General features: G+C 56.1%; 2 protein-coding genes across 3 annotated transcripts in view; both read left to right on the forward strand.

Annotated features, from left to right (window-relative positions):
- Klk15 (kallikrein related peptidase 15) overlaps positions 1-2,860 on the forward strand; it is a 5,350-nt gene extending 2,490 nt beyond the window's left edge. The window contains exons 3-6 of one of the 2 annotated variants that reach the window (XM_023706761.1): positions 687-840; positions 1,199-1,479; positions 1,597-1,733; positions 2,335-2,860. In XM_023706761.1, coding sequence (XP_023562529.1) covers positions 687-840; positions 1,199-1,479; positions 1,597-1,733; positions 2,335-2,487 — 725 coding nt within the window. In that variant the 3' untranslated portion in view covers positions 2,488-2,860. The remainder of the gene's footprint in view (positions 1-686; positions 841-1,198; positions 1,480-1,596; positions 1,734-2,334) is intronic. The other variant, XM_023706762.1, reaches the window with a different exon arrangement.
- A 1,395-nt stretch (positions 2,861-4,255) lies between these two features.
- Positions 4,256-8,492, forward strand: Klk1 (kallikrein 1). The gene is made up of 5 exons (XM_023706763.1): positions 4,256-4,361; positions 5,990-6,149; positions 7,094-7,380; positions 7,475-7,611; positions 8,286-8,492. Exons 1-5 carry the CDS (start codon positions 4,316-4,318, stop codon positions 8,439-8,441), a joined length of 786 nt encoding a protein of 261 aa, XP_023562531.1. The 5' UTR covers positions 4,256-4,315; the 3' UTR covers positions 8,442-8,492.
- Positions 8,493-11,689: the final 3,197 nt, after the last annotated feature.

An 11,689-nucleotide genomic window follows, 5' to 3' on the forward strand; every position in this document is an offset into this window, starting at 1 on the left:
GTCTGCAAGCCTGGCTGTGCACCGATGTGTGTCGGTGACCTTGTGCAACCCCCTCAACGTCTTGCACAGTACAGAGAATTTGGCTGAGATACAGAGCCAAGACAAAGTGTCATGCAAGACAAAGTGTCATGCATTTTGAGTGCCCTCATTCACTTGATAGCTGTGACCTTCTAATCATTTTGAGTGACAGGTTCCAAGTGACTCCCCATCTGAAACTGAACCCAGTGTCCTTGCCTCCACCATAGTCACTGAGGACACCATACCTTCTTTGGTCTTCTGCCCTTCTCCCCCAGGTCCCTATAGCAAGCAGAGTGGGAGCTAGCATTTCACAGCAGGGAGCAGCTGCAAAAGCCATCCCTGAGTCGGCTTCTGAGTAAACAGGAAGGACTCCTTAAGAAACAGGGAGCTGGAGAAGGCTGTTGCACAGTCTCTAAGCCCAGCACTCCAGGAGGCTGAGGCAGGATCTGAAAGTTCAACCCCAGCCCAGGCAATTTAATCACTTAGAAAAATAAAGTATTTATAGAAGGCCTGAGAATGGAGCTCAGTGTGAAGCCACTGGGTTCAATTCCAGTTCTGTCCAAAAAAAGGGAAGAGGACACAGATGAAAAGCACAGGGAGGTGAGGGTGCTGGGGGTGCAGGGTACCCTGTAAAGCCCCTGTCCTTGGTGGTGCTCCACTCCTCCCAGCAGCCCAGGACAGTGACAAGGTGCGGGAAGACGAAGAGTGTGTGCCCCATTCCCAGCTGTGGCAAGTGGCCCTCTTCGAGCGCAGCCGCTTCAACTGCGGGGCTTCCCTCATCACCCCACACTGGGTGCTGACTGCTGCCCACTGCCAGACCCTGTATGCAAGGAGAGCTTGGGGGGCGGGGGCACGGCAGTGGGGAGGAACCCTCAGGTGGCAGGGAAGAGAAGACTGGCAAGGGCCCATCTTTTGAGCCCCTAATGGGGCAAGAGTCTAGGAATCTGAGAAGTCTAGCTTCAGCGGAAGAAAAGGTCCTAGCCTGGAGGTTGAGTTGCAGGCTGAGTTGGGACCCCTGGATCGCTGAGGGGAAATGCCCCGGGCCCCTGATCACAGGATGTCTGGGAAGATAATGGAATCACGAAGACTCCCAAAGGGTTGAAGGCCCCCAGGTTGCCCACTTGGGACCTTCTGTCTACTCCTCACCACCCCACTTGTGGGCAACCGCTGGCCTCCACAGCTTCATGAAAGCGCGCCTGGGTGAGCACAACCTGTGCACGCGCGATGGCCCCGAGCAGCTGCGGGTCGTTTCTCGCATCATCCCACATCCACGCTACGAAGCGCACAGCCACCGCCATGACATCATGCTGCTCCGCTTAGCTCGGCCCGCACGCCTGACCCCCCAGGTGCGACCCTTGGTTCTGCCCACACGTTGCCCCCACGCTGGTGAGCCCTGCGTGGTGTCCGGCTGGGGCCTGGTGTCAGACAAGCCAGGGACCACAGGAAGACCCGAGTCACAAGGTGCGTGAAGGGATGGGCCTAGATATGGGGCCTTGAGGAGCCTTACCTTCCTGGCTCCTGGATGCAGGGGCCAAAAGCCAAGTGAACACACAGCTCCATATCCACTGTCTTCTCCAGTGACTATGCCCGACACCCTGCACTGTGCCAACATCAGCGTTATCTCCCAAGCATCCTGTAACAAGGACTACCCAGGACACCTGATGGACACCATGGTGTGTGCCACAGTGGAGGGCGGAGGCACGGACTCCTGTGAGGTCAGAGCCAAGAGGGGGCATCAGGTGGAAGAAGGGGGATGGGCATGCTCCGGGTGGGCTTGGGTCTTGTTTGCTTTGAGCCACAGAAAGTGCTAGGGTGAGGTTTGGAGGTGGAAATGAGAAGGCCACTTGGGATGGTGGCTGGAGTCAGGGGCCAGAGATGAGGACAGACGTGGGCTGTGTTTGGGGTAGACCTTGTGGATGTTGGCTTGGGACAGTATAGACCAGGCCTGAGAATGGAAATGAGCTAGATTTGAGATGGGAAATATGAAATAGGGTGCATGGATTTTTGAGAGGATGCAGAAGATATGAAGATGGGGATTGGGTAGTGCAAGATGTGAGGGTGGATAAATCAGGTCCTCTTGATTCTGAGTGAGTTAGATTTAGCTTAAATTGGGTTAGGATTGTACGAGGATGAGGGTGGACATGGCTTGGGTGAGTCCTGTGGGGTTGGGCTGGCTCAGAGTTAGGGTGGATCAGTTAAGGTTAAACTAGGTTGGGGTGCTACTAGGTTTTGATTGATGTAAATGATGCCACTGTAAATGATGCCACTGAGTCCAGGAAGTCCCCACTCAAGTGGAAATCCCTTTTCTCCCCACAGGGTGACTCTGGGGGACCCCTGGTCTGCGGAGGTGCCCTGCAGGGCATCGTGTCCTGGGGCGATGTCCCTTGTGACACTACCACTAAGCCTGGTGTCTACACCAAAGTATGCCGCTACTTGAAGTGGATCAAGGAGACCATGAAGAGGACCTAGTGGACCCAACACCCATGTCCCTGGGTGATCGAAGTCCCCATGGCTAGCCAGCAGCTCCATCCTGACCTAAGGGAGAAGTGAGCCATTCCCTAAGCTCCCCTCCGAATCTCAGGTGTTGGCCAAGGCCTTGTGCCACCCACCTGAGGCCCGAGTTGGTGTTTGGGGTGATCCATTTAACATTAAGATAACAGCCCTGATACAAGATTCTCTGTAGGAGCTTCTGTGATTTTTCTTGTGGCACTGGAGGGAAACAGGAGCCAGGGGCAGGGTGGGGACTAAGAGACAGGCTGGTCCCTTTCATCCACTGCTTCAATCCCCGAAATGACCAAACGTGTGGCCTTGAATAGGGGGCCTAACCTCACTCGTCCTAGGTTCTCCCTGTCATGTCTCTGGCCTCCTATGGCTGTTGTGAGGATTAAATGAAGTAATTCACACGAACTGAGCACAACAGTGTCTGACAATGGACGAATACTCTGCACCACTGGATCTCAGAAAGGCCCCAGAACGTAACATGTTGCCAAGAAAGACTTCTCCGTGTTCACAGTTTAGTTCTAGGCTTCCTGATGGCCTTCGCAGACAGGCCAATGCCCTCCTTTCCTCAGCCAGATTCCTGACATACAGCAGAAGCTGGGACTCCGTGAGCTGCTTCAGTTTTACCCAAGAGTCAAGATAATGTGTGGGCTGCAGGCTTCAGGAACCTGATCCTGATTCTCCTCAGTCCCATCGCTGAATATTGAAGGACATGAACCTGGCATCTATACCCAAGTGTAGTTCTTGAGATCTAAATGTAGTAGAAGCCACATGCAGATGGTAAGGAGGATGCATGGTGAGAACCTTGGTCTAGAAGGGTTGTCGGCCTAGATTTCTAAGACTGCGAGATGATCTTGAGTTGTCATACCTGGGAATAAGGAGTTTGAGGGTCATTGTGACCCCTCCACTGTTGGGGGACATGGATCTTAAAGTACTAGAGAACTTACTTTGTGAGACCCCTGACATCTCATATTCCTAGACCTAAGAGTGCCAGGACTGTGGCAGCATATGCCAAAAATACGTATTAGGGGCAGAACAATAAATGCAGGCACTTGGTACTGGGTTGGGAGCACAAGAATCGGTGAATTCTGAAAGCCACGCTTTCTATATCAAGAATAGATGGCATGGGGCTGGTGAGATGGCTCAGTGGTCTAAAGCACCTACTTAGAACATGCTTAGCAAAGCACTGGGACTGCGGTTCAATCCCCCAGCACCACATGCCAGCCAGCCCCGCCCCCTGGTGGGCTGAGCTGGCCACAGACACACACACATAAATAAACATAATAAAAATAAAGATGATGAGAAGATTTAAAAAATAAAAAATAAAAATAAATTTCTATAGAAAAGAATAGATGGCAGGTGAAAAGCTGCTCTCTTGGCTCTGAGTGGCACAAGGAATTAGTCTTCACTGCTGGTATCTGAGGGCACACTGGGTCTTCGTGTATGAGGCCTTACTTGGAGCTTAGTGTATGGGGCTTTGTGCAGGGCTCAGCCAATCCTCCCCCTCCACCTTGCCTCCCTGGCCCTGTCCTGCACAGCAAGACCTCAGGAGCCGCAGGGCCTGGCCTCAGCCCTGGGAATGCACCCAGCCTGACCCAGTGCTTGCAGGACACCAGGTGCAGGGCCACCCCGCTTCAGCGGCTCTGGGGACCTGCCAGTAGAGGCGGAGCTTTCGCCAGCATCTCAGTGCCAGCAGGGCAGGGGCGGGGCTCTGGGGAATAGCACTTTTAAAGGCTACCCAAGGAGCTTCCCCAGGGAGCAGCTCACCACCTGCCCAGCCCTGGACACCTCTGATACCATGTGGTTCCCGATTCTGTGCCTCGCTCTGTTCCTGTGGGAGACAGGTGAGAGTGGTAAACGCGGGGGTGTGGAGACCCTGCCTTTCGTGCTTTCCTCCCCCCACCATCTGTCCCTCCCTTTGGCCCACAGACCACCCAGACCAGGGTGCTAGGCTTTCTCCTGCCTCTCCCAGCCCTTCCACAAGGCCAAACCCCTCTTAGTCCAACCTTCCCACCCTAGGGTGCTACTCCCCCCTCTTTCCTAGCCAGTTCCAATCCTGAGCCATCGGTGCCTCTCAGACTCTGAGACACTGATCTCCCCCCCATTCCCTCCCCATCAGCTCTCTATTTCTCTGGGGCACAGCAGCCTGAATCCTAAGACCCAAAATCCTAGTGGCCTTCATGGTCCAGCTGTCAGCTCTCAGCTGTGTCCTGCAGACGCTGACACCTGGTCCCCACCATCCTTTCAAGTCCCTCACAGGCAACCCTGCTTCCAGAACTAAGTGGCATGTGACACCAGGCAGGTTGCCCGTCTTGGTGTAAGGGTACCCAGCCTTCCCACCCCACCACAGGCTCCTGGCTGTGCAGAATCCCACCCCCACCCCCAAATTCCCTCCCTTCCTCGCCTAAACTCCTCTGAAATAGCTCTGGCTTTTTTGGGCTCGACCCTTAGATCTCAGATACTCTCCAGCCAGGCCATCCTGCTCTGCGCTCCCCCGAGACCGCCATATGTGACTCTGATGCCCCATACCAGGCATCTCCATGGTGACTTGGCCCGCTTTAACCCTTTCTCCGTGCCTGTCCTGGGACTGCCACCAGGACCCTCAGAGCACGAACGCCATCCCATGAGCAGAACTGAGCCCTCACTCAACCCCAGGACTACCACTTGTCCCCCCTCCCTCGGAGCCCCATCCCAACCCTGGCCACAACCCTGTTCTCAGGGTCTCCCTCCCTCCCGCACACACAGGAGTGAGGACCCCGCAGCCACGCAGGAGCCCACTCCTAGCCTGCCTTAACCCTGTTCCTTTCCTTGCCCTTTGACATACACACCCTGAACTCTCCCAGCGCAGCTCACCTTCCCAGGCCAATCTGGGGATCCCAAATCACCCACACACACACAATTCCTCTGCCCAGAAAAGCTTATTCTCTCAGAGCCATCCTTTTCTGAACCCCAAAATCCCAATCTGGGCTCTATTTCCCTGGCCTAGGAGCCCCCAAATATTCCAAATTCCCCTCCCGCAGCCTCTGGTCCTCTTCCACAGGGCCCTTATCCCAAACACCCTGCCTCCCATCCCTCAGCCTGGGACCCTAACGACCTGAGCCCTACTCCTGATGCTGCTTGCTGTCTTCTGCTTTCTGTCGATTCCCAGGCTCATCTCAGCTCAAGACCTTAAACCTCGCCACCCAGGGCCAGAGAGATAGATCAGTGGCATAAGCACCTACTTGGCAAGTGCAAGGTCCCAAGTTCAATCCCTGGTACCAGAAAAAAAAAATCTCCCCACTCAGGACCAGCTATTAACTCAGTCTCAGGACAATTCTTGAATTCAGGTCCCCACCCCCTAAGCCCCTGGCCCTGTCCTCAGAGCCACAGCCATGGACCTTGGTCTCCCCGCCCCTTCAAACACATTGCATGGCCCCTCTCCAGGCCCAGGCCTCAGCCCCTGCCAACCTCCCTGCTGCTGCCCCTCCCACAGGTGCGGCGCCACCCATCCAGTCTCGAGTGGTAGGAGGCCAGGAGTGTGTGCCACATTCCCAGCCCTGGCAGGTGGCTGTGTACCGATACAGCACATACACATGCGGGGGCGTCCTGGTGGACCCCAGCTGGGTGCTCACAGCTGCCCACTGCATAGAGGAGTGAGTACGGGGCTCTGGGGAGAAGGGCACAGGGCTCCAAGAACTGAACAGCCAGCACCACTGCAGGATGACCTTGGGCAAGGCTGGCCTGAGGGATCAGGGAGGTGCTGCTCCAGTCCACAGGAGAGGCACTGGCTGGCCACCCGGGGTAGGGCTGCCTGGGTCTCTCTCTGCATCTCTGTCTCCTTGTCTCCTGTCCCAGTGCCTCCGCATCTCCCCCACCTCTGTCCTTGTCTGGGTGTCTCTGAGGCCCTCTGTATCATGGTGTGTCCCCTATCCAAGCCCTCTCTGAACCTCCATCTCAGTCCCCTTCCCATTACTGCTGACCACACTCCCAGAATGGGCCAAGGGAACCCCAGAGGAGAAGAGGGGTACATCCCAACCTGTGTGGGGTGCTTCTCACCTGGCTCAGCCCCTCTCTACAGGACGGGTGTCCAGGTGGGAGGCTCAACAAAGGGCTGCCTGAGCTGGGCTGGGAGGAAGGGAAGGGACAGGGTGGGAGGGGCCAGAGGGCAGAAGTGTCCCTGGCCTTGGGCTGAGGTCCAGGCCGCCTGCTGGGAGCCCTCAGCGCTGCCCAGCTGCAGCCCAGCTGCTCTCAGGCCCCCAAGCCCAGCCTCCTCCTCTCCTTGTCCCAACACCTCTCTGCCTCTGGCCTCCGGCTGCTCTGTGTCTCAGCCTGTGTGTGTCCTTTCGGCTTCCTCCCCTCTGCCTCCTCACCCATCTGTCCTTCCTCCAGCACTCCTTCTTGTCCTGTTGTGCTCCCCCTTCTCACCTCACCTTCCTTCATCCTCTCATTGTCCTCCGCAGCTGCCTCTCCCCTCTCTCCTCGTCCCCTCCCTCTTTCTGCTTCTCTTTCTCTCCTTCAGGACCCTTGTCCATGCCTCCCCCAACCCACCTCCTGCGTCCCTTCCTCCCTCTCATTCTCGCCACCCCCTTTTCCCCAGCAATTACCAGGTCTGGCTGGGTCGCCACGACCTATATGAAGATGAAGCCACCTTCCAGCACATCCTTGTCAGCAAGGCCATCCCTCACCCCAAGTTCAACATGAGCCTCCTGAAGCCGCACCCTCGCCACCCAGATGATGACTATAGTCATGACCTGTTGCTGCTGCACCTGAAGGAGCCCGCCAAGATCACAGACGCCGTGAAGGTCGCGAAGCTGCCCACTGAAGCAGCAGCACTGGGGACCTCATGCGTGGCCTCAGGCTGGGGCAGCACGGATGCCAGCCGTTGTAAGGCACAGCCAGACCATGTGGCCTGGGCAACCCCAGGAGGGGGGAGGAACTGCTGGGTCTGCACACAACTCATTTTTGCCCTGGCCTGCAGATGTGTTCTCAGAACAGCTGCAGTGCGTGGACCTTGACCTCTTGCCTAAAAAGAAGTGTGAAGATGCCCACATCGAGAAGGTGACAGACTACATGTTGTGTGCGGGGTACCTGCCAGGCGGCAAAGACACCTGTGTGGTGAGCCAGCCCCTCCCCGGGGGGTGTGGAAGGGCTGGGGCAGGGCACTCAGATTCTGAGCTGAGAGCTAAGCGGGCATCAGCCCCTCCTTCCCTTCCCACCCCAACCCCTGCACCTGCTATGCTCCATGTCATCCTGCCACTCCCAGCACCACCTGTGCTGTCTACTCGGAGAAAGCCTGCAGGATCAGGGTCTGTAGATGGCCCTGTTCTCCCTGGATGTCCCTTCCCCTCTGCCCAGCACTCTGTTCCTGCATCAGAATCCATGCCTGGAGCTGGGGAGATAGCTCAGTAGAATAAGCGCTTGCTTGACAAGCGCAAGGGCATGAGTTCAAATCCCGGTTCCGCAAAAAACAACACAAAAAAAGCCAGGAAGATGCCTCAGTGGTATAAGTGCTTCCCTGGCAGGCGCAAGGGCCTGAGCTCAATCTCTGGTTCCACCACAAAAAATAAATAAATAAATAAACAAACTACACCAACACCCTTTGGGACCAAGGAGATAGCTCAGTGGAATAAGCGCTTCCCTGGCAAGCACAAGGACCTGAGTTCAATCCCCAGTTCCACCAGCCTGCCTTTTGGAAGTGGGCTCTGATGTCCCCAGGTCCAAAGCTAAGCTTGCAGGTAGAACAAAGCCCCTTCCAGTCTTCTAACTCCTCTCTCCCTCTGTGTCCCCAGGGTGACTCAGGGGGCCCACTGATCTGTGATGGTGTGCTGCAAGGTATCACATCATGGGGCGACATGACGTGTGCCCTCCCCAACTCACCCGCCATCTACACTAATGTTAAAAAACACCTAAAGTGGATAAAAGACACCATAGCAGAAAACCCCTGAATGCCTCACACTGTCTCTGCTCCCAATAAAACCAAATATGCTTCAAGTGAGCGTCAGGTCCTGGCATTATGTGACCTTCTGCGTCCTGGTCACACACATCCACCTGGGACCCACTGGGCCCAGGCTAGACTGTCCTCATGGCTCCCAGTTGTGCAGTCCCAAGCAGATGGGGGAAAGGAAGGGCACATGACATAGAGAGGGGAGGAAAAGGCCCATACCCCACAGGGCAAGTCAGGGATACAGGCCAGTTCGACACACTGCCCGCCTCCCTGCCCTGAGGGCCAGGTGAGGACGACTTCAAGAGGTTGGATGGTACCTGTCTTTTATTATGGAGGGAAGCCAGGAGAGGGGCAGAGGGATAATTTGACAAGCCACACACCCTTACAGGGAGGAGCCTGTTCCACAGAAGTGCGGAAAACACCAATGTTAGATCTCGGTACGTTCACCTCGGCCAGGAGCGCAGCTGGCAAGGGACTGGATCTCTGAGGGAGAAGTTCTGATGAGTGATCTCCAGCTGACAGGCGGGAGAGTTGCTTAGGAGTGTGAGCCAGGCACCTGGGATGGGGCCACACAAATCAGCCCTTCAGCTGGGGCTCAGGGAACCGAAGGTGGACGGGCGTCTGCTGGGAGGGGCAGAACGGAGGAGCCTGCTTGGACTTCCGAGGTGGGGCACTATGGAGACCCACTGGGCGGGGTCAGGGCCAAGGGGCAGAGATGACCCCTCTTCAGTGGGCATGGCCTCAGGGACGACTAACCACCGGAAGTGGTGGTGCAGAGCAGTGGGCGGCATCTGGTCAGGGTGACCAGTGAGGATCTGGTGGAGCTAGAATGTTACTCTTTGGAGGGGCTGCGACCAGGTAGGTCCTGAGTATGCTTAAGGTTGTGGTCTGTGCCCTTCTGTTGGGATCCGCACAACGAGGCACACTGCACGGTCCACCGGCGATAGCTTATTCGCCATTCTGTGGCAGGCACCCCAGTGCTCCATACACCCGCTTGGTTTAAGTAGCACACAGCTCCTGGGGAGGAGGAGTTGGGCAGGCACTTGGGTATGGGCCCCGCCCATCCGCGATGCTGGTCCCGCCCCTTCCGGCCCCGCCCCCTCCGAGGCCCCGCCCTCACCAGTGCACAGCATCAAGGCGCAGGCGCACCAGCACAAGTAGAAAGTCTGCTGGAAAGACAGCTGGGGCTTCGGGTGTAGCGATTTACAGTTGACTACAAAGAGCGTCAAACTGAGGAGAATCAGGAGGCCTGCACTGGGGTGGGGCCAGAGACGGACAGGGGGCGAGACGGTGACCCATGGACACACAGTAAGAGAAGACAGACATTCTCTTCCACCCTCCAAGGCAAGCAGAAACACAGACACGCACACGTGACAGACTGAAAGCTACCTGGAGAGAAGAGAAATAAGCAAGAAGTGGAAAACGGACCCCATGCACACTGTGCTGGAAGAGAGACGGAGACACACAGCAGGAGACAAGGGCGGACAGACTGAGGGAGGGGGAAGCTGGGCACACCGACTCAAAGCAGGCGGGTGGGGCGCGCCTGGCCTGAGCCTCCACTTACCAATGCTGAAGCTGAGGAAACTAAAGACTGTGTCGATCTTGTTGAGGCGGTGGAACACTGACCAGAAGGAGAGGCCCATGCAGGGAAGGAGGAATAGGCACAGGGCCAGGGCCAGGATCATGAAGCCCTGGCTCATGTGGATGTCAACTGGGAGCAGGTGAGAAACATCCACAGTCATCACAGACTCGAGCCTGCCCCAGGATTCCCATGAGCAATCACTGCCCAACAGAAACCCCCAAAATCCCTCCCGGCCACGTCGGCTACATCACTTCCTCGAGGCCACGCCCACAAAAGCAGCCTCAAGACACCTTAGAGAATCTTCAGACAACCCTCCCCGGCACGGGAAGAGCCTATGCTCCTGCTGCAGAGGGACTCAAAGGAGGTCTCCACCCCAGTCACCCCAGTGCTGGTCTGGAGGGCTCCGTAGCCCAGGCCAGCCCCACTGACCGGTGACTTGGCCTAGGTTGGCACACTTGTGCTTCTTGCAGTCAGTCCAGAAGCCGATGTAGCCAGTGTAGGAGCCCTGCACGTAAGCCATCTGCCCATCTATCGTGCTGAACAACATGAGGGTCGCAAGGATGCTGAAGACAAGAGACCAGATCCGCAGGACGATCTTGCGATCCTCCTCCCAGGAAAAGATCATGTGCACTGGGAAACAATGGTGGGGGGTGGGGGGGACTGGATCTTTCTCCGTTCCCAACTGTAGTCACATCCCCATCCCTACCCAAGCTGTCTTTCACCCCTTCAAGTCCCTTCCGCTGTGACCATCACTGTTCCTGTCCCATGCCTAACTTTAACTTCACCTCCACTACCACCCATAACCCATCCCACTCACACTATTCTCTCATTCCTAAGCCCCAGACACAGCACCACCCCCATCTCTAACATCCTCAGTCCCATTCCTCACCCTAATGCCAACTCTGTAGCCCCGTCCTGAGTTCAAATTACTTGTTTGGTCTTCAGCCCCATCCTCTGCTCCACCTCTGCTCTCAACATTATCTCTATTCGTCTATCTCTGTTCAAAATCTCAGTCCAAGGCACTGAGAGTGGTGACACAGGTCTGTTGACGAGGGCAAGACCATGCCATGGGGCCCAGAGGGGGACACAGATGGTGCCTCCCATAGTCACCAGGTTTCTGCACTCCTTCAGTTGTCCCGCTGTCATCCCAAGCCCCGCTCCCCATCCTGCACTTACCTCCAGCCACACCAGGCTTCCCAGGGGCTGTCAACCAAAGTTGGTCCTACCTTGGCCTTCACACCACTCCAGCTGCTGGAATGCTCACTGCCCACTTCTGCCCAGCCCACCTTTACCACACATAATGCCTCTACTCTCAGGTCACCTCCCTCACACCTCCATCCCTGAGTCCTGATCCCCGACTCTCAGGTCCTGCTCAGGGGGCTGATTACATGGTCCATGGGGCCAGGTATTTCTCATGCACTGGCGTATCACAGCCTTGTAACTAATTACTTGCCTAATTATTTCTTGTCTATCAATCCTCCACAACAAATTTCCAGGAGGGTAGGAAACCAGGCTATTGCATTTTCTGCCATACTCGAATTGCCTGGTACAGTGCCTCTAACCTTAGTTAAGAAAAAACAATATTAGCAGCCAGGCATAATGACACACACCTGTAATCCCAGCACTCAGGAGGCTGAGGCAGGAGGTTCGCTGCAAGTTCAAGGCCA

Source organism: Octodon degus, unplaced genomic scaffold, assembly GCF_000260255.1.
Source record: "Octodon degus isolate 3935 unplaced genomic scaffold, OctDeg1.0 scaffold00268, whole genome shotgun sequence".
Taxonomy (NCBI): domain Eukaryota; kingdom Metazoa; phylum Chordata; class Mammalia; order Rodentia; family Octodontidae; genus Octodon; species Octodon degus.